The sequence below is a fragment of the Micromys minutus genome (assembly GCF_963924665.1).
Source record: "Micromys minutus genome assembly, chromosome: 13".
In the NCBI taxonomy this organism is placed as follows: domain Eukaryota; kingdom Metazoa; phylum Chordata; class Mammalia; order Rodentia; family Muridae; genus Micromys; species Micromys minutus.
The window spans coordinates 25782448-25804715 of record NC_137982.1 but is presented as its reverse complement, the minus strand read 5'-3'; the positions used below and the strand labels follow the sequence as shown (position 1 = coordinate 25804715).

Genomic DNA, 22268 nt, shown 5'->3' with positions numbered 1-22268 from the left:
TGACACGACATTTTAAAAAATATTATTTTATGGGTTTGGGTACAACATCTTTTCTCATCCAAGATTGACTTCTGTTTTATAATCTGATTGGGAAATTTTTTTTTTAAGTTCACAAATGATGACGAGGCTTCTAGGGACGCGCCCCTTCGAAAGCAATTGGAAAGGTGCAAATCCATGTGGGTGGATATCTGCTTCCCCTTACCCTGGTCCTGAACCAATCTATCCAAAGGCAAATCCTGCCTGGCGCCTTCAGGTTCTGGGAGAACCTGGGGCTGCAGGCTCTCCTGCACGCCACCCTAGAGGGCGCGCTGCTTACACTTTCCGCCAACAAGGCGGCCGCGCCGGCTCCCAAGCTCCATAAAAGGGGAGGAGGCGGATCAGTTTCCTTCTCTCATTGAGAAAGCGGAGCGGATTGGAAGGCTGGGCGTATAAAGCCGCGCAGAGAGCGTGAAACAAAGCAGACGGATCGGAATTGGACTTGGGAAGAGACGCGCGGAGTCAGGCAGAAAACTTGTTGGAGAGCAGTAAAGAGCCGCTGCCTCTCCTCCTCCACTCCGCTGCGCTTAAGGGGTTCCCTCCGGCCTTACGATTTATTTTTATATCCGCTTTTTATAGAGAGAAGTTTATATATTTTTTTTCTTCTAAAGAGAAAATTCCTGTTCTCAAGAGGAAATAAGGCAACATCAATGAAGGAGAGAAGAGCCAGCCAGAAATTATCCAGTAAATCTATCATGGATCCTAATCAGAACGTGAAATGCAAGATAGTAGTAGTGGGCGACAGCCAGTGTGGGAAAACCGCGCTGCTCCACGTCTTCGCAAAGGACTGCTTCCCCGAAGTGAGTGTGACCGTACGTCTTTGAGGGGAGCGGATGGTGGGGTCCCCAGTCTGGAGGACAGCGTCGTTTCTCCTGCTTCACTGATTTTCTTCTTGAAAGTCTTTCTCGTGCCCAGCCGGTCTCTGCCGCCACACTGCTGGGAAGCGAAAGTGTCCTGGAAGCCTCTGGGCTGGGACCCGCCAGCACGCTGGGCTCTTGGCCCCAGAAACTTGCTGGTTTCAGTGTGGGAGGCCGGGTGGGGAGACCTGGGTGGGCTATCCGGAGGGGGCTGCGTGTTTACTGTGTAGACAGTGTGCGGTTGTTGGTGGTTTTTTTTTTTTTTTTTTTTAATTGGAAGCTTGGGGTGTTTTTCAAGTGTTTGATATGGAGGGTTTATTATTTTTAATAATCTCTTTGCCACCCTTTCCTTCCTCTTCTGTTTCTATCGTTCGTCCAGAATTACGTCCCTACGGTGTTTGAGAATTACACTGCCAGTTTTGAAATCGACACACAAAGAATAGAGTTGAGCCTGTGGGACACTTCAGGTAAGACGCCGCACACCGCGTGGCGGTCTGAACCAGCGCGCCCCCGGGGCTTGGGATCTGATGCCTGTCGGCTAAACGTGGCCCCTTAAGGGACTTCCAGGTCCCGAGCCGCGGGAAAATGTTATCCTTTCTGGACAGGGACGGCTGTGGGGGTGATTGTGGTCTTAGGGACAGGAGGACGTTATGGTTCCGGGGTGACCCTGCTGGAGGAGCCTCTGGTGGCCGCATGGCCTTGTGTTGTCCTTCCTCGGGGCCGTGCCTGCCCGGGCCGCCAGGGTGGCCGGGTGCTGGAGCATGCAGAACAGCGTGGAGCCTTCCTGCTCGCCGAGGAAGTCCCTCGTGGGTGTCACCAGCCATCTGGTCTCGGGGCAGGGGAGTAGGCTGAGCTGGGAGAAGATCCCCAAAACCCCCGGGTTGCGTGCGGGTTCCGGGCTGGGGGAGATGGGTGAATGGCCGGAGCCAGCGCCCGTGACGCCTACTCTCAGGAATGCGCTGGTGGTGCCGGCAGCGGCCACCGCGGGGCCTCCGCCCCCGCAGCCTCGGTGCCACCGGCGCAGAGCGGCTTCTGCGGCTGCCGGGGGATTACTCTGTGCCAGCTCTTTGACCCCACCACTCCCTACCCCTTTGCCTCGGCCTCGCCCGCCTGCAGGGCCGCGGGCATCACCGCTTGCCTTTGACCTTTCTGTCTACTTGAATTATTGTCGCCTTGGTGGGTTCTGTCCAGAGGTCTAGGGTTCAAGGCCGGGTTGTTGCCTTCCCATGCGCCCACCCACCAGCGTGGCACAGGGTGGTGGTGAGGGCAGATCTCCGCGGGCGGGAAGGCTCGCAGCCCTGGCTGAGTTCGGGGCAGGGACATCTCCCCGGTGCCCAAGCTCTTAGCAAGCCTGGCCAGAGGCTCCTCCGGAGAACACGTACTGTTAGTAGAGATCATACCTTCTCCAGAGGAGTAGCATCTACCAATCTGGCGGTGGGGGGGGGGGGGGGAGGCTGGTGGCCGACTGGGTTGCCAGACAGATTCAGGCGAAACTGGCGAGGAGGGAGCGCACAAGCGCCAACACGCAGGGTTGCTGTCAGGCGGGGTGGCCCGAGGTGGAGCCGTGTTCAACTGGGAGTGGCCTCTTGGAGCTTCAGCGAGCTTCCCACACCCTGGGCTGGAACCTCTGAGGGACTTGAGGGATTAGGCAGCGGGAGGAAGGGGCCAGAGTCACAAGGTCTCCAGAGGCAGCCCCCAGCACAAAGGCTAGAAGAAAGACTAGAGGGAACTCTTGCACCGGCGCCTCTCACGGTCGGTGCCAGATGCTCTGACTGCTGCAGTGAGAACGGTGGATCCAGTTTCCCCCTGGAGAGTCAGCTCTTCCTTGAGCTGCGCCAAGGGCGTCTTGTGTTTTTTGTTGGGGTTGAGATTGCATGCGCAATCTTGATACTTTAGAGAAAGTGTTGATGGAATTCTAGTGGTTTATTACTGGTTTCTATCATCAAAATTATTAACATAGCCTAGTATTTTTATTAGGCTCCTGTTCTCAGATATATTATGGTAATTGTTATGCCTAGTATAGCCGGACAGCTGGTGTGGTACCAACAATTAGCACCAGCACCCCCCTCTCTCCCACCCAGCCCTGTTTAGACTTACACTCGGATAAGAATTATTTAGGCGTGGAGTGGGGCAGTGGGTCTGATACGGTCTTTGATACAAAGCTGGGTTTCCATCTTAGCTCCTGGTTACCAGGGATTTTGTGTGCAAATCCTCTACCTCCCTGGGTCTCATTTTCATCATCTGTAAAAAGAGGGCAGACGCTGAGCTGGATAATGTGCAACATCTCTCCCAGCTATGTTTGTTGGCTTTAGTGTACTGGACAGGCAGATTTTTCGTCCTTTTTGTTTGTTTATTTGTTTGTTTTGTTTTGTTTCCCAGGATGTTGATTGGCTTCAGCCCCTAGTCTCAGTGGATCTGGCGTCCTGTGCTGAGTGAGGTTCTCACAGCCTGCAAGACAAGCCAGATTCTGGGCTGAGCCAGGCTTCCTGGTGGATTTAGGAATGAGACTATTTGGATAAGGAAGGGGGATGGGTGAGCTCCTAGGAATGCAGGGTTATACATCCACATCCGTGTCTCAAGCTCTAAGAGCCACAAGACCACCAACAGAGATTTAATATTAGGTGCCCAAAGGCCAAACTTACCACCTTTTTTCTTTTAAGAGAGAAAATGCATGAGCTTCCCATGGGCTAGCAAATACAGCGAATGTACATGAGTGGTTTATAGTGAGAAGCCAAGGCTGACATCAGTTTTTAGGATTTTTTAAGTCGAACTCAGCAACTGTATAGTTCACAGTCTCTGCACATATAGCACAATGTCTTGCATACAGTAGTCACCCAATAAAACCTAAGGACTGGGCGAATTACAATGATATGCATAGTTGCTAAGGAGATGGGGTTCCTGGCATTAATTAGCACTGAATTACCTTTGCCTCGAGATTGGCAACTTCATAAATATTGCGTTTCGTCAAATTAAAGTTAATCACCTGAAATGAAATCAGTAGTGTCATAATGGCTTATATTTTTATTTAGTAAAAGAAAACCCTCTGCATATTTCTGTAAGGTAAGGGTTAAAACCTGATTACAACAGCATTGCATTCAAAATTATCCAGTTATGTAACTTTACTTAAAATTTAGATTCATACAAATGAAAAAGGAGACATGGGAAATTATTTGAAATTCTTATGTTGTTTGTGGAGATGTTAGTTAATTAAACACAGTTATAGAGCGTTGCTTCAATTTTAGAAATAGGCTGTTTCTACTCAAAGTGGCTTGCCACTCAGGATTAGCATGTCTCTACCAGGAAGTTCACGATTCCCAGTAACTTTACTATTTTTCCTAGTCTCCTTACTTTTCCTGACTCCTAGAGAGTCAGAGTTCCTAGAGACTCCCTCCCCTCTGCCCATTATTTGACATTTTCTCTGCTCATAAAGACATTGTTTTGCTGAGGCAGGAAAACAATTACATATACTTTATGCCTCTTCATATATTTAACTTTCCCCAACTGCTATCAGTTGATCTCAGCAGAGAAGATCCAAGCCAAGTTTACAGATCTCTAAATGTCATTTTTTAATCCTCTCCCAAGACCATATGTGGGAGATTTAGATTGGGGAAATTAGGGAGAGAGAGAATATCAACTGTGCCCTCTGGTCGGCATGGCTATTGTGATTCCCCTATAGAAGAGGAACACACATGTAGAAAACAATTCTTTATAGAATTTCTGTGTGTGAACTATGTCTTCTAAATGGTCTGCTGCCCCCTGAAGCAGTCATATAATTATGTGTAAGCAAAACTGTCAATTTGGACGTAGGAAAGAATATCAAGTAGAAGAAGCTTATAAGGAAAGGAAGCCATTTCTTTCTCTTCTGGGAGGCCAGACAGTTCATGTTTCCTTTTTTTCTATTCCACTTCCCTTTTTTCTGCATCTTTTGTGGGCAGGCCCTCTGTTAGACAGCATAGGAATTGGGTCTAGGTGATTGCCAGCCTGTGATGCCCTTAATGCTAGAACTCTAATGGCCTCTTCTGTTTGCTTAATGTGTTAACCTGTGAGGTTTTCCCAGTAAAGCTCCAAGCAGTCTTTAGGTTCAGTCTTTCCCCAACTGCTCAACAAGTACAACAGCCATAGTTGTAATTGTTAAAATACTCCAAAAGTAACAAAATAGCATACATGCCGGGAAGATCTTCTAAAAGGAGAGATTTCTAAAGGCAGTCTTGGGTCCAGGTCTTTCTCTTACCCAGACAGAGTTTCTTTTTCTTATAAAATGAGCTAATTTATAGTTGCTTAAATGTTCTGGGGAAATGTTCAAATTATCCAAATGAGTTTTGAGAAACAGAGAGGGGGTGGGGGCATAGTTTTAATATCTTAAAGTGATAAGTGAAACCAAAATAGTGCTAATAGCTTGTGCTTCAAAATCTGCTACACTTGCCAAAGGTAGAAGCAATTTGTAGCATAAAGCCAAAGGCCTACTAATAATAGAAAGTTAGTCATTCAAATATCCCCATATCTATTCCTAGGAACTTGATTGCAGTGTAATTCCTGCATATGTGATTTAGGGAGCAATAGTCATTAGTGTCAGCTTATAACCAGAGCAAGTTAATGCACATTTTATTTAAGGCATATTAATAGTTTTAAATATTCAATTCAACTGCTGATTTTCAGTTGATAACTGTGGGATTGCCCTGTGAAAACTCCTTTGAATCTTAATGTGCTATGAACCTCTTTAAGGTCCTGAATGCTAAAGTTAGCACTTCCTGTATTGTTTCTAGTATTATTAACTAAAACCAGGTATATTCTCTATATTTTAATATAAAGCAGCAACTAAGAACCTAGCTCCTTTCCTTGGAGGAAAGTCCTCAGAATCAATATAAATCTAACCACGAATATATTTCAGCTTGAAGGCCAGTCTTGGTGACAAGTGCCCTAATGAAAATACATCAAGAGTTTTGGAGACTTCATCTACATATTAATCAGGAAAAGCCATTTAAAAGATTACCAGTCCCCCCTTTTTGTGATTTAAAATATAAATGAACACATCTGAGCAGGCCATGAGGATATGATTGTAAACCGTTAGGGCAGGACATCTGCCAAAGCTGCTTGGGCTGTGATGGGGGAGGGGGCGGTACTGAGCTGGACAAAAATAGCTCAGATCCTCAAGGTACTTATTTCTAGTTAGGGTGACCAAACAAACAAAATTGTTGCACATATAGGTAAATATTTAAAATACCCATTATTTCTCCAGGGTGAAGTAGAAAACCAAATTAGGAGCCCAGAATAAGTATAGGGTACAGCTAGGAAGAAATGCCTGTGCACTGGAAAAAGGCATGGAATCCCTCCCGGGGCATCTGTTATGAATACGCCATAGGTATACAGGACCGTGGAAGCAGAAGATGAGCTTTGGAAATGGGTCACCCACAACAACACACCTAAAAAGTTGTTCATATCTGTGCCAACCCCAAGTTCTCAGCTTGGGTCTTTCTGTCCATTAAAATCCCCATAATTCCAAATCTGCTCTAGAAGTTGACTTGGATCTTCCAAAGTTATTAGACCTCATTAATATTTTAAAACATGCTTGAATGAAATGGTTATCAGAGAAAAACAAACCCAAGTTCTCAAAGTTGAGATTTCTGACCTAAGCTTCTTAAAGTTAGGCAAAGAATTTACAAACTAATCAGGAAATGGTTTTAAATCTGAATAGCAGACTACAAAGAACCAGATATTTCATGAAGTCATTGTAATCCTTGGGACCCAGGGTTTCAAAATCAGGCCCAGCTGTAAACTAAGCCTTCATACACTGAAACGTGGGACTAGGGAGGGGCAAACTGTTTGTTTGGAACCTAGACTTTTCTTTTATCTTTTTCCTTTTTCTTCTTTTTTGAAACTCTGTTGAGTGCTAATTTTGCCTCCAATTTGGTTTTTCCTTAGCTGTACTTTGGAGCAAGGTAGGTAGATTTGTCATTCTAATGTTTCTAAAATAACCAGGTGTTTTGGCAGTATACAGTTCTTTTACACAGAAACTGGACACCACACACACTAGTGTCCCCATGCAGATAAGGATGCATGGCTAGGGTGTGCCAATGAATCAGCTGAGCCTCACTCATTTCTTGATGGCCTTGAAATGTCTTCTGGTTTATTACATATTGGAAACATTCACAGAGATTCCTTTGGCAAGAATTCAGACTTTTCTGACATAGAATGCAAGCTACTTCAAAAGTTCGGCCAGGTGTTGAGCACACTGGCATTGAAACAGGAGCCTAATGTTACAGTATGCGGAAAGGTGAGTCTACTGGAGGGACTCCAGGCTCCGATAAGGGGCTCTCACAAAGCATGGGAAATGTAATAGCTTCAATCTACAGCGAATGGTGATGTGGAATTTTTAAAAGGTATCTACACAATCTTACCCCTTCAAGCTCTGATACCTCACAGTTCCACTCTCTGTGAGATGTTATTATTTTTAAGTATCCTGACATTGAGAGGTACTGACATACTTTTATTTAGAGCCACTAAATAGTGAGGTTATACTGCCCATCTGAACGTATATTCACCTGCTTATCTGCAGCACCCCCACAAATAGAAAACACTGAGGTTTTGTAGAAAGGTGTAACTCCCTACATGTTGTCATAAGTTCTTCATAACCTATAAGAATGTGATTCAGTAGAAGATACAAAAGAAATCTGGGCGGGGTAGGGATGGCACATTGGGGCCTGATGTTTTCCATGCAGGTAGTTGAGGAAGAACCGAGTCTTATATTGAAGCAGAGTCCCAAGGTCTTGTTCAGACTTGACTCACATTCCTGAGCGTGCTCCCCTTGCACAATTTCCTTTCTGGCATGGCCTCTCTTGTGCTGCTTGCTTTCCGTGGGCTTTTCGTGAACACTTAAAATAACAAAATTTACTGTATAATTTCGACCCAAGGTATCCATTATTCCTAACTTCCTTATCTTGGCAGGAATTCCTTATAGGAAAAGCTTTTGGCTTACTTTAAGTGTAAGGTATTACACTTTTAAAAGATTCCGTGAAGAGGATTTTCAGTTTACAGAATTTAGTGAGATAAAGCTTTAGTATTTGAGCTGGTTTTGCCAAAGATCTCTCTTTTAGGCATGGCTCTTGGTCCATATATGTTTAGTCATGTACATATATGGTATGTCGTATCTCTGCAGCGGGGTGACCTCAGCAGGCAGGTATGTGTTTGAAGAATTAGTTTCTAGGTGAGGCACTTCGTGACTATTCTTGGGCTGGAAATTTTCCTCTCACCCCAAATTAATGATCTTGAAGACAAGGATGGGTAGACCTGCAATTTCAAGTCTGTTAGAACTTTTCTGATGTTTGCCAAACTCAAGCAACAAAGAACTCCCAAAGCATGCTTATTCTAATCCATGCCTGCATAAAGCCTTTCAGCTTCGAGGTTGGGGGTGGGTGGGGTGAGACACTTGTTTTACATATTTTCGTCCAGTTCTATCTTCGTACTAATATTGCTCCCTGCAATTTGCCAATGAAAAATCTGGTAGGTTATTTTTAAAGGGGCCTTAAATGCGGTGCTGTGTCTTTAAGGAAGATGCTGCCCTGAAAATGCCCATGTGCGTGTAGTCCATTCCACATGCAAAGGAAGTTTTGTTTGACAAGCAAAGCTTCATCCTTAGGTTTATTGGGTTTTAACTATGGGACATTCTTAGGTACTGAAGTGCAGACTTTGAGCACATGAGAACCCACTGTATTTTAGCACACTGTAAAAACATGTTCAGTAAGCACCTTCCAACCTTAACAAGAATCCATAGAAATTAGTGTTTCTGGAAACCTGCCTTCCCGAGATTGGGGGGCGGGGGAGGGGGACACCTTCTCCAGCTGTGGGATGCAGCGGGAGTCCTGGGCTGGCTTTGTTCTCCCTTTGAGGGCTTACTCTCCACTCTTTGGAGTCTCTTCAGTCTCTGGGACTCCTCCGTTGACAGGGGCATTCCTAGGATTCTTCTCACACATGCCTGTGGTGATCAGACCTTTGCCGACTTCCTTTGTGTGGTTATGGGGCACTGTAGAAAAGGAACACAGAAGAAAGAGTCCCTCTTACCCAATGGACTGGAAGATCTTTCCTGTCAGGACAGTTTTCTAATTCTATCGTTCATTTCTCTTACTATAAAACAAAAATGAAGACAATAGTTTTGAGTGTTTTTTTTCCCCAATCCAGGAAAAAAAAATTTAACTTTAAGCTTTCAAAAAGTAATGAATAAATTACCTTAATCTTCTATGGCAAGTTACTATTCTCGTTGATGGTCACATGACAGTTATGAGTTGGAAGATCTGTTTTATTAGTGCCCTTGGGCACTTGTTGATCAAAAAGCCGAATTGTTTACTTACTGCAGGGGGGGTGGACTGGGCTCAGATCAAAGTGCTTCTCCTCATTAGATCTTGTTAAAACGCCTAAGAGTTACCTCTCTACCTCAAGCTTGGTGGCTGATTTCTCATGAAAATACACTACATATGTATTTTCATCCAAACTGTTAAACCAAAGGAAAACAAAGGCAGAAACAGGCCTGCATGAGAATCTTGTTTAACTAGATGAGAACTGTTTCTTTTTAAAGTCAATCAAGAGAGTAAATTTCTCTCTTATTTGCATATAGCCATGGAGCACAGAAGCTGCCTTGGTTTGCCTTCTTGCTTTCTTTCTTTTCTTTTCTTTTCTTTCTTTCTTTCTTTTTTTTTTTTTTTTTTTTTTTTTTTTTTTTTTTTTTTTTTTTTGTAGGCAAGCAATCTCCAGCCTGTGACAGGGCTGAGCCCAAAGCCAGATCCCTTTGTGGCCTTAAAGTGGGTGGGGGAGGGGAAATAGCTCACAAAGGGCGGGGTGTTCTCTGCAGCCACATGGTGGCTGGAATGTTGCAACCCGGCCTCTGGATTTTCCCAGCAGTCCCAAGTTTAATTAAATTAGTTTTGCCTCTTTGACTTTCTTCAGTCACCTTTGGAAAAGATGGTCTCCATTGTCCTATAAATACGCCCGCTCCGCCGCACTGTGCCGGCAGCATCCTGTTCTAAAGGAGCCTGGCACCTCCAGATGCTAGTCATGTCCTGTGGGTCTAGACTGGAGAGCAGAAGACATGAGCTTTCTGACACCTGTTTGGCTTTTCACAGTAGGCTGGCTCTGACTGTGTGGGTCGGGTCAGGGCATTGAATTTAGCTTTGAAGAACAGAAGAGAGACTTCTCTGTCCTCCTTTGAATTTCTTCTCTGTACAGTCTGGGATTTCTGTGGCAAGCTATTAGGAAAGAGATATTCTAATGCTCACAGCAGCAGCTGTGCCAAAGTTAGACTTTGGACAGGCAAACAAGAAAGGTTACAGTGGAGAGAATCAGCACTGCAGAAGTACTGTAAAATATCCATGTATCCAGAGAAGGTAAAGCCATCCCTTTCTGGTGCCTGTCAAGAAAAACTTAAGCTGAACTCTCAAGTGTTCACCTTAGAGTTATTCTCAAGATTTCTTCAAGAGGCTGAAAGCGTGGCCACTGCTTTACATTTTTAGAGACACGTTACATATTGTTTTATACCTTTCAACTAAGGTACTCTCTGGGAGTTTGTTACCACACTTCCTGCCTACCATAGGCCAGTGGGAGGCTGATGTCCTCGCTGAGAACCCCTTGTCTTTCTTACCTGCTGACACTTTCCTTTCTGGTCCCTAGAACATCGTCATCTTCCTTGCTCAGTTCACTCACTCTCTCCATCTCTAAAGCAGGGGGAGGCAGATACAGTTCTGCTGGGGACTGCAGTGCTGAGAGCCCAGAACACACGCCTGACTACAGTAACTTCTAGATAGAGAGAACAGACTCCTGAAGGTCATCTGTCTGTCTCTGTACTTTTTCCTCAAGACAGGATCTCACTCAGTTGCTCAGGGGAGAAGGGGCATGACAATACTAGTGTGCTCATATGTAGAGATAGAGTTAAAGCGTTTTGATTCTCAGACTGCATTCTCTCTACAGCTTGGGTAGGCCTCAGAATGGCGAGCCTTCTGCTTTATTCCTCCACTGGACCGGGCTAAAGCAATTTCTTTGGATAGCTCTCTCTCTTTCTGACTTGGACCACTAAAGTTTTGACTTAAGGAACACATGTTGTTTTTCTGCCAGAAATGCAACATGATGTCAAAACTAAATCAAAAGTCAAAAACCAAAATCTTTAATCTGTTTCCTTTTGCCTAGTAGATGGCTTTTCCTGTTGTCTGTGAAATGTCTGTATGGTAAAATTGTTCCTTAAAAGTAGTTGTCAAGTTATCTTCCATGTTATCATCAATCAATTTTGTAAGAATTGGCCTTGTATAAATTCCCAATATTGGGAATTCATCAAGGTGTCAAAAGAGAGAGAGAGAGAGAGAGAGAGAGAGAGAGAGAGAGAGAGAGAGAGAGGGAGGGAGGGAGGGAGGGAAAAGGGGGGGGGGATCTTAAATGTCCAGAAAGTTCTGTGGTTCCATTGATTGACTGTTGATTTGAACTTTTAGACTGCCTTGGGTGTAACTCAGGCCAGGGCCCTTGGATTATGTCCTGCTGTCATGTTTGCAGGTGGAAAGGTAACAAGATCCAACATGGCATTTACGACATTCTTGGTATAGCAGGAAGTAAATGTACACAGGGCTGGGGGTACGAGTAAGCAAGCTCAAAGGTCACTAGGGATCGAGTGACACGAGTGACACTCATAGAGTGACACTCATGTGCTTGCTTTGCTCTGACTTTCTGTGCACCATTAAACTCTCCCTCCTCCCTCCCCACTCACACTCCCCATTCAACTATTGGACTAATCTTGAGTTCGGATCTTTTCCCAGGAAGCAGCTCCCTTTCCAGTAGCTGCTGGCTTTTGGCCTTTGACCACAGAGATAACAGAGCCACAATACTTCTAGTTAATATGTACTCATCTCTTCCTAAATTCCAGCTGCTACCTGGGTTTACTTAGATCTCGTGGACATAGGCTGTCACCATATTCCCCTTATGATTGAAGAATCAGAAACATGTACTTCTAAGTCTTGGCCTTCTCCCCCTTTAGTGGTGAGAATGGGTCTGTCCTCAAGGTCACCTGGTCCTACACACCTACTAGTTCATCTAGAACCATTCTCACTCTAATTCTTAAACTCTACCAATTGAACCTTAAAATCCTGGCTCTCCCGGGAGCTGGGGTCCCATGCAGAGGAGCTTTCTGATCTTCTACTACAAGTGACTATATTATTAACCTGTTGTTTGTGGCTGTGTTTGCATTTCCTTATAAGGAATATATGTGTTGGGGGTCAGGGGTGGAATGGGCTAGCAGGGTGTTACATTGTAACTACAGGGAAGGGATTTCTTTCAAAGGGTAGATAGAGTTAGTGCCCCATTGACAGTTAAGATTTCTGTCTGAGACCTGTGTGCTTTTGTTTCTTAGGTTCGCCTTACTATGACAACGTACGTCCCCTCTCTTACCCTGATTCTGATGCTGTGCTCATTTGCTTTGACATCAGTAGACCAGAGACTCTGGACAGTGTCTTAAAAAAGGTAAGTGCTGGGGAATGACATCATCTAACCCCTTCTAATCCTACAGGATTAGAGATAGGTGATAATCATCTAGTGGGGTACAAAGATTCTGAATGAAATGAAAAGACTGGAAAGGATATTTCCCCACAAAAACATTGATGTCATGAGTGGCTAATTAATCTGCTTGAAACTTCATTTCCTAAAGCTCTGAACAAAATACTTGTCACAGTCTTCCCTGTTTGTCTTTTGGGAGAAAATGAAGTAGAAATGAAGGAAATAGCTATGGTTAACTTTTTCCAGACCCTTCACTCCTTTGCTTGACAGACTGCTCATTCTGTGTTTGCCGTTGATCTCAGTTCAGATATTCACCTTACTACAATATGAGCTATTCTGACAAGGGAGTCATAGTTTAGTTACTTGTAGACACATAAGTGAACTTAGCATAAGAGGAATATGTGTAATGGGGCTTGTCCCTACACATACAACAATGTGAATCAGATGTGTACTAATAAATGGCACATACTAATAAAGCATCAGGTACGACAAACATGTATGCTATCACACAGCCCTGGTCACTAGAAGCAAAGGTGGGTCAGATTCTATAGGTGAAGATGGGACAAAGAAGAAGTGGAACTATAGAAGAAGCTGTGGATAGAGGAACCAGAGCTATGAGGAATGGTCCCTGTTGTAGATATGTCTTCAGACCTAGGAAGGTCACTCTGTGTGTGTGTGTGTGTGTGTGTGTGTGTGTGTGTGTGTGTGTGTGTGTGTGTAGAAGGTGATGCTGACCCTTCCACAGCAGAGAATTTGGCCCCAAGGGTAGTTATAGGAACTTGCCATAGATGAGTTCCAGAGAACTCAGTGGGGATAGCGATTCTGCTTGGCCTGCAGCAACCTAGGCTTTGTTGTGCAGTAGCTCTAGAGGGTTCTGTGTGCTGGTAGATGGGGCAGCATCTTAATCACTCACCTTACTAGGTGTTGTGGGTTTGAGAGTGAGACTCTGGCTGTACTACCCCTTCTTTTCTGTGCACTGGACATGTGGCTAAAAAGAATATCACTCAGTGTTGTCCCTGTGGCCCTGTCCATGTGGGGAAAGACATGAGAGCAGATAAGGAGAAGCCCATGTAGGTGTCCATTGGTCTTGTGTTTTTTAGTTTCTACTTTCAGTGGCTTTTGCATTTTTACTTGTTTTTATTAGGTTTTTTTTTTTTTTTTTTCCTTTATGGTACTTAGTTGCTTAGGTAGGTAATTAACATTTAGGGTTTGAGGGATAACCTTCCTTCAGTTTTTTCTAAACATTGCAAGCAATTCAATGAAATTGAACTCTTGATAGATCAAAGGGTTCTTTTTAGTTTGTTTGTAACACCTTTCCATTCTGAGTAATATATGAAACACAGGGTTGACTTGTCAGGTTCTGTCAGGAATACAGCTTTCCTGTCTTCAGAGATGTACACAAGTACAGAGAGGCCCACAACATCACAAGCGAAGACCCACAGAACAACATGCCTGGCTGTGTGTGGAGAGAAAAGAAACACTTATTTACTGGTGTTTGTACTTGATGTAGTATCAGGTTATACATAATTTATGACAGAAAGATTTTCTCTTTTCTACTTTGATTTTTGTCTACTAAGACCAAACAAATAGTGACATTGGACCTGTAGATATTACTAGTATTACACTTACAAACCTTTATTGCCTCTGCTGCTCTGTGGACTCCTGAAAGACAGAGCTACATCATCATCACACTCTTCCCAGAGCACAAAAGACATGGTTGGTGTGGGTAGAAGAGTCTTGACCCCTCTAGCCCTCATCCGATGATAGAGAACTCAAGTTAGAAGAAGCAAAACCACGAAGAGCTGTTTAGTTGCTTTAAATGGAACATCTGGAATCCATGCCAAAAACTTCCCAAAGTTCTCGTGATTCTGGTTAGGACAGTGGTTAAATTGTAGACTAAACAGCAATGTTTGACAGTCAAAAATTAACTCAAAGTCTTCTGGGATACAAAACCAGATTTTGTCCTGGGAGCTCAAGAGGTAGTTAGTTCTTTGCTTAAGCTGTGGCTTATGTCCATTCAGCCCTTAAGTGGAAGATCCTTGGAAGAAATACACTCTGTTTTACTAATCATCATCCAGATGCCGGCTTACAGATGGAAGGCCAGCTCATGGAAGCATGTCCCATCATGATGAAGTCTATGAAGGCATACTATTGCTGATATGGCCTATTCCCTTTTGCTCAGCTTTCCACTTACTACATATTAGGCTGGGTAATAAGAAACTCAGTATATCCCAGAATGTAATCATCCATTTGGATATGTGATTATTAAGGTACTTTTGTCTTTCAAATACCTCCATAGTTAAGACACTGTTGAAGCTACCTTGTGTTGGTACAAAATAAGTTCATTGTGGAAGGAACAACGAAGTTACACAAAATATAGCAATATACATGTTCACTCTCTAAAGTTTGGTATCTACTTATTAATTAATTAAACATAAGCTGGCTTCTTTGCTTGAAGTTGTGTTTCAGTGTTTGCCGGGAGGGAAATTGTTTTTATTGTATATGTGTCGATACTTCGTTAATTTTCCCTTCCCTCCTCCCTAGTGGAAAGGTGAAATCCAGGAGTTCTGTCCCAATACCAAGATGCTGTTGGTTGGCTGCAAGTCTGATCTACGGACAGATGTCAGCACATTAGTGGAACTCTCAAATCACAGGCAGACTCCTGTGTCATATGATCAGGTATGTGTGCTGTCACTGTGGGAAAGTCGCCTTTCTTCCTTCCCTCCTTCATTTATTAGGATATATTTACTTTTATTTTATGCACATAGGTGCACATATGCTTAAGTGCATGTCTGTGTGAGGGTATCAGGTCCCCTAGATCTAGAATTACAGTCAGTTATGAGCTGCCATGTGGGTTCTGGGAATTTAACCAGAGTCATCTGCCAGAGTGGCCAGTAGTTTCTTAACTGCTGAGCCATCTCTCCAAGCCCTGAAATGTCACATTTCAGCAAAAATGAAAGCAATAGAATGATCATTTGTGATAAATGAGATGTAGCAGTTTTACAAGAGATGAGACAGGAGTCGGCTGAAATATGAACTTCTGACATTCTGCAGTAAAAGTTGTCAGGGGGTAAGGCACACTAACAGTTGATATGTGTTACGCTTGGATGTTTCTACTACACGGGTTTTTTTTTTAAGTTCAGGGTGCTTAAGAGAGAATGTGATTAAAATTAGCAGTTCTCTTGGAGACAGCTTATTGTCCTCTTGCCCAATAAAATCTTCAGCCAGGCTATTGTGAGTAAGATAGATCACTCCACAATGCCATCTTTTGAATGTTCATTATGGTATGTGTACTCCCTCAAAAAAAAAAAAAAAAAAAAAGAAAAAAAGAAAAAAGAAAAAAGAAAGAAAGAAAAATCTCTTCAGGAATCTGTTCTCCTAAAACTCACCACCAGATTTTAAAGAGTTCCTGTTAAAATAGGTACAGTTCTATGGGGTTCGCATCATTTAAAGTATTCTATTTTAGGGCTAGCAACATAGTTCAGTCACAGAGTTCTTGCTCAGCATGAGGAAGGCTTAGGGTTCCATCCCCAGTGTGACAAAACCAGAAAGAAATATTATACTCGTCTTGATCTTTCATTTCTCATTAACAAACTCAGAACAATCATAAAAGCCGATTTTTAGCTAAATGGATGTGAAATTACATCTGTAGGCCCTGTTTTTTGTACAACCTGTTGGCTGGGGTTGGGGGTCATTTTTAGTCACTAGGAGAGAAAGCGAGAGTCTTGTGAAATGCTGGCAGACTCTGAGGGCCAAAGCTCTTGGTCAGATCTACGGAAAGGATGCAGTGTCCTTGGTATCCGGGAACTTATTCCAGTAGCAAGAAGCCGTGCTTCCTAATGTCTCCAGATGATAACCTACACAGCAGGTTACTCTTCCTGGCTGAAGTGTCAGTGAGGGTCAGCGGCGCCCTTTGACCCTGTCTCTCCTTTGCATCCTCCTAGTGAGAGTTGGATGCTCAGGGTTCTCCTGTAGGAGCAAATCAGCATATTGGAAGCTGTGGGATGCTAGAGCAGTTTCTACAGAGTAATGTAATTGAAGGCCTTTGGATTAGGTCTTTAGTATTTGGGAATGAACAGAGAAAGTAACTCTTCTTTTCTAATGTGGTTTTTATTTTGTACAACTCTTGGGAAATCCATTTGGCCTATTAGTTATGTTCCAATGCAAGACTGGTTTGAAACATTTCAGCACTTTCAGTGTCTCTCCAAAGTCTTATTGATGATGAAAATTCTTTCCTTTACTTCCCAGGGAGCCAACATGGCCAAGCAGATCGGAGCGGCCACTTACATAGAATGTTCAGCTCTACAGTCAGAAAACAGCGTCAGAGACATTTTTCACGTCGCCACCTTGGCGTGTGTTAATAAGACAAATAAAAACGTTAAGCGGAACAAATCACAGAGGTCCACAAAGCGGATTTCACACATGCCTAGCAGACCAGAACTCTCGGCAGTTGCTACGGACTTACGAAAGGACAAAGCAAAGAGCTGCACTGTGATGTGAGGCCTTGCCGTCTTTAATGAGGACACGGGAATCTGGTGTGAAAAATGAAATACAAATTTAAAACAGCAAGAGCAAACGGAAAGGTGGGGTCAAACGAAATGCACAGCCAAAGTCACATAGACACAGGCTTAGGAGGCCCTTGAAAGGATACCCACTTTTCGGAATCCTGTCCTTAATTTCGGCATGTAGACCGACTGGTGAGAAGCGAATGCGTTCAAGAGTTTTGTGTGACAAGAAGTGTGACTTGAAAATTACGCCAAAAACAAAGGGAGCTACAAATGGGCGAGCGCTAGAGAAGTGGGGAGGGGGGTCAGTACCTCCTAGAAGAACATCCACGCTCTGAATGGTGCTTGAGTATTTTCGGTTTTGTGTTTGTGGTTTTGTTACAAGCTATTCCTGGATCTCTACTTTGAGTTAGTTTTTCCAATGTTTTAATCTCCTTTTTCCAAAAAGTATATATAAGTAGACCGTCCTCGGTGGGGAACTCGCACTGTGACCTTAGCGTTTAGTTTTCTAGAGGATGCGATCTAATTTCCTCCTAGCTCATCATTAAAATGGAAATTGTACTGGAACCCGGTGGGATTCGAGAGGAAAAACTTGATGCCGCTTTGAAATCTTGACTTCCTGAAGGTCGCTGCTGAGCGAGATGGTTGGAAAGCAAGGCCTCCGCGCCTTTCGAGATGCGCCTTTCGAGATGCGTCGACCAGCACTACAGAGATTGCGTAGAGCAACTAGAAGAGTGTGTTGCTTTTTATTCTGTCTGGTTTGGTTCATCCTTGTGATTGTCCTTAACAAGTGGTAAATTGTCCCGTGTAATATTTTTTGTGCGCTATTTAGAAGAGAGTGTGTGGCTTTGTTTTTCTTTTTGCCATCGTTGATGAAAACAAGAAGTTGAATAAAAGATGTCTTCGTCCAATGTGATAGTGATTAAAGAGGAGGCAGGTGGGTGCTGATTTCTCCAGGAGACACCTTGAATGAAGGAGTAGTCAGTAGCAGAGAGCACAGTTGGTGAATGGGGCTGTCTGGAAGGAAGTTCTACATCAAATACACAGAGCAAACGCCGTTCTTGTCTGGGGGTTGCTGCCCCCAGACTGGCACCAGGCAGTGAGCTGTTGTCTGGAGCCACTTCCTTCAAAGGAACGTTGTTCTGACAAAACCATTTCCCCATGCTTTAGAAAACTCCAGATTGAAAAGAAGCCTGTAATGTCTGCCCTGGTATGAGCCTAGGGCATTTCTCAAGTGACTGCTGAACCTCACTTAACCATACACAGCCAGGGCCAGGTTAAAAAAAAAAGAAGAAGAAGAAAAATGTGATCATTGTGAGAGTAATAATCAGCATTTAAAATAGTTTACAGGTTTCTCCCTTTGAGCAGTTCTTTTCAGAGAAGAAATCGGTTACCATCTTTTATAGTGGGTGCTTGTTAGAAACAAGCATTTTTTCCCCCAATGATGACGCTTTGTTTCTGAAGCGTTTTGAAGATGTCTCCACTAAACTGAGGCAGAAGGGGAGATTTTAAGGTCATTACAACACCCAGCTTTGTGTCTTCACAAGCACTTTGTTTTTTTTCTGCAAGAAAATGTCATATCTTTCATTTCCCATGAAACTCAGACATTTTACCAACATAATGAGCTCTGACTGGCACAGCGTTATGCTTTGGGCAGTATTACAAAATCGCTGGCAAGTGCTTTCTGTATTTAAATATTGTAAAAAGAAAATAAGTTATAACTGTTATAAAGCAGAACTTTTTGTTGCTTTTTTTTTTTAATGTTGAAGTCACTTTGTATGTTTGTCTGGTCAGTGTTTCCACAGTATTTATTAAAACTTATGGGTTTTTATTTCTTCAAATAAAAAAGTAACCATGTCTGTCTCCCTGTGATGTTTTCTGCTTCTTGGCCTAATTGTTCAGCTATGATGTTTCATGGAGATGATTATAGAATGGAACTAAGATTTACTGAATTAGTAGCGTTCAGAATTTCATCCTTAACAAAACGTCTCTTGGAAAAAATGAATCTGTATATAGAAGATGTTTACATGGTATCTTTTTTAAAAATCGAGAAAATGGGGCACACTTGAGTGATTTGGACATATACAAAAGAAGCCATGATACTGGATAGGATTGATTTGTAGGAAGTACCAGAATTCCTTGCAAGTTCTTTATTGTGGAAAAGAATGATACAGACCCAGCGTTTCCAGTGTCTGGAAATCTAATATTATCTTAGTTTCTACTGTGTCTCTGGGAACCCAGATATACCCCTGTGAAGTGTGATGTTATTCACAGAAACATAGATAGCTCAAGATCCAACTATTGCAGCTTAGTGGAGGCGCAACAAAACGACTCCCATCTGCGGTAGGGGTGTTGGTCAACAGAGAAAATTGTCAACTACACATGAAGTAGCCTGGAGGGGGTTAGGGGCATAGGTCCCAATCAGGCCAGATGGCTGTCTTTAGCTAAATGTCTACTTTTTTTCACATAAAAGTCTAAAAATATTCAGTGAGACTTCAAAACTTTGATTTGACACAGGCAAGATATTTTTCTATAAAACCTGCATCCTGTGGCTTTAAAAAAAATGAGTTTAGAAATCTTTGTGCTTTAATTACTTGTTTAGAAAGAATTCTCAGAAGAACAGAGAAAACCAGAGGCTCCTACATGAGTGAATAATCTTAAGACATGGGAATTGTGGGATAGCCACATGAAAGGTTTTGGGGCTCAGACATCTGTTGGATATGTAGATCATTCCTGTCATTAACTACTAAAGAAAAAAAGTTCTTTCCCAACCCTGACACTGGACAGCCTCAAGGTCAAGTTTGCTCAACAATCTACTACAAACCAACAAAAAACAGGGAGGGAGGAAAATGGCTCATGCTCTCCTGCTGACCATGGCTTCTTCGCTTGAGTAGTGATGCTTCTTCTGATCAGTTCTCAGCATCACAGCTTTAATTTGTTGAAGCCAAAAGAGAAAAGCGTCTGTCTTCAACACTGGCCACTTGGGTCCACTTCGCCCTGAATTTTTGTCCTAGCTCTACAACACTACTACTGTGTTAACAGTCTTTGCAATTTAGTAGTGAACACAGTTAGGAACTTTTTAAATGTGAAAAGGTTGTCTTAAAACTGAGAAGACTTTGTCTCTTTCTCACTTCTGTTAATCTTTTTCAGCAATGGTTGCTTCGAAGATTCTAGTCTCACAGAGAAGGAAGCCTGAGAGGAAACTGAAAACTTGACCAAGGGATTAGGTTTCTTAATAGAAAATTTTAAACAGCCTCCTTCTCAAAGACTCTTGAAACTTTTACCTTTTTTTTTTTTTTTGAGTAGGTCATTTTGACTTCAGCATTCTGGTTTAAACCCTGCCATTCTTATGTGAGTCATTTTCCCATTCACTTACCAGATGTTCATTACATCCCGTCTAACATGCTTAACTGAGCACCTAACCGTGATTAAGTTCCAAGCTTTACTTGACAGTCATGCAGAATTCATAATGGAATTGTAGTCAAGGTGGACAGGCTGGTGGATCACAGCCCATGAAGCAGTGCTGATCCACACTGGCATAAACGGGCTCGTGAATGCTGGATCGGTAGTAAACAGATGTTCCTAGGAGTAGGCAGTGCACCTGCTGGAGGGCCTGCACAGTGCTGTAAGTCACTGTGCAGGAATGGCACTCTTGATGTGCACTAATGACTAGAGTCCATGTGAAGAGGACAGAAGAGCAATGATCTATTGTCACCGTGTTACTTGTTCTGCACAAAATACTAGGAGTTTGCTGGAAGTTCAGTAGGAGACAATGCTCCTTTCCCATTCAGCCCGAACACACCCCACAGAGACATCTGGTAGAAAATGTGTTGGCTTTGTTGCATCTGGGAACTTTCTCCCACATACTCAAAAGCAGAACTAAAATTGGCACAAATCCACAGATTTCTTTCGTAAAATTGAAATTATCTCTAATGCATTAACATGACATTAATTATAAACATCATTCATGTGAAAGTAGAGGCTTTGTTTAATGCTGAGGTGTGTATTCTGTGCTGGTCTAAAAGATGGTAAGGCAAGGACTAAGGACTTTAGGCAAGGACTCACTAGTACTTTTAATCCCTTCTTGTCTCTATGCCTCATTCTGAGAATACAGCAACAAAATTGAAGGGACCACACACACACATCTTTGTAGACCTTCTGAAGTCCATGTATCTATGGGATGTCACTTTGAATTTTGTTCTTTTGTGCCTCGTTTTTGTGATGCCAGAGGAACTAAAAGTCACTTCTTTTCCTCCATCTTTTCCCTGCTTCTTGAGTGGTGAGACAATGAAAGGCGCCCCACCCATAGCCGACACTTATGGATTCCACACCCCAGTGCTTCTGGAACTATACAAGGACCCAGTCGTCCCCTGGCAAAAGTTCTAGAATCTTCTGCTCTGTGCCTGGTTGTTTGTGGGTAAGATGGATGGTGTTAGCAGCAATTAGATAAATTAGATAAATTAGCCACATTATGTTGATTGCATGCTCCTTATTTTGAGGAATCCAGTTGGAGGAGGGAGTTTTCTGGTTCACTTTTATTTCCAAGGGCATGTTCACAAGGAATTGCTATTTAAAATGTTGAAGAGTGGCTGAGAATGAGCTCCACCCCTGCATGGAGTCCGACACAGTCTCAGAGGAGAGGGAAGGAAACAGAAAACTGGAGTGAATTCAAGCAATATAACAGCTCCCTCTGAACTGACAGTGATCAGAGCCATTTGCCATCAGTAGACTGAGGTGGTACATGCTACGCTACCATCAGAATTGTGTGGTGAAACCTTTCTCCTCTTAAGACTCTCGTGTATTTTTTGACATTTCTTTCATTGTTGTTGCCTTTCTAATATGTAACTCGCTCAGTCCTGATCTCTATTTACTTGCTATGCAAGAGGTAACATATAATAACCATTATTAATTCATCTTTCTTCACACACTGTCCTTTGGCATAAGCAACCAGCCAACATGAGTTTTATTATGTTATTAAATTACCTGAAATCATAAACTGAGCTGGACTTTTTTTGGTCAGCTTATGGTAGCAATTTTCTCAGTTTGCAGACAGATGAGTCCTCTCCTCCCTAGACAGCACTTGCTCTAGAGCCATTTGAGATGCACAGCAGTTAGCAGGAGATTGCGGTTGACTCATCAGTATATTTTGAAACCTGCTACAGTGGGCTGTAAGGTAATGAGTAAATGAATGACTTCAACTATTAAAGGAAGGATGCTTTCAGGGTTGTCAGCTCCGAATCTAATTCTCTTGAGAACTCTAGATCTGAGGTGCTCACTGTGCTTCCCCAGAAGCTGATTAGACCTAGAAATCTCCCAAGGAGAAGGGAGGGCACAGGGAAGCCATTGTGCTCAT

The 22268-nt window shown here is 43.1% G+C and overlaps 1 protein-coding gene across 1 annotated transcript; it reads left to right on the top strand.

Annotated features, from left to right (window-relative positions):
• The first annotated feature begins 478 nt into the window (after positions 1–478).
• Positions 479–18712, top strand: RND3 (Rho family GTPase 3). The gene is made up of 5 exons (XM_080927822.1): positions 479–836; positions 1273–1360; positions 12268–12377; positions 14955–15089; positions 16659–18712. Exons 1-5 carry the CDS (start codon positions 687–689, stop codon positions 16908–16910), a joined length of 735 nt encoding a protein of 244 aa, XP_080783948.1. The 5' UTR covers positions 479–686; the 3' UTR covers positions 16911–18712.
• Positions 18713–22268: the final 3556 nt, after the last annotated feature.

Excerpts from the sequence above, each read along its gene's own strand:
- RND3 (XM_080927822.1), top strand. The coding sequence starts at position 687 with ATGAAGGAGAGAAGAGCCAGCCAGAAATTATCCAGTAAATCTATCATG. Across the intron at positions 12,378-14,954 it reads TGGACAGTGTCTTAAAAAAG|TGGAAAGGTGAAATCCAGGA; the intron begins GTAAGTGCTGGG and ends CCTCCTCCCTAG. Across the intron at positions 15,090-16,658 it reads CTCCTGTGTCATATGATCAG|GGAGCCAACATGGCCAAGCA; the intron begins GTATGTGTGCTG and ends TTTACTTCCCAG.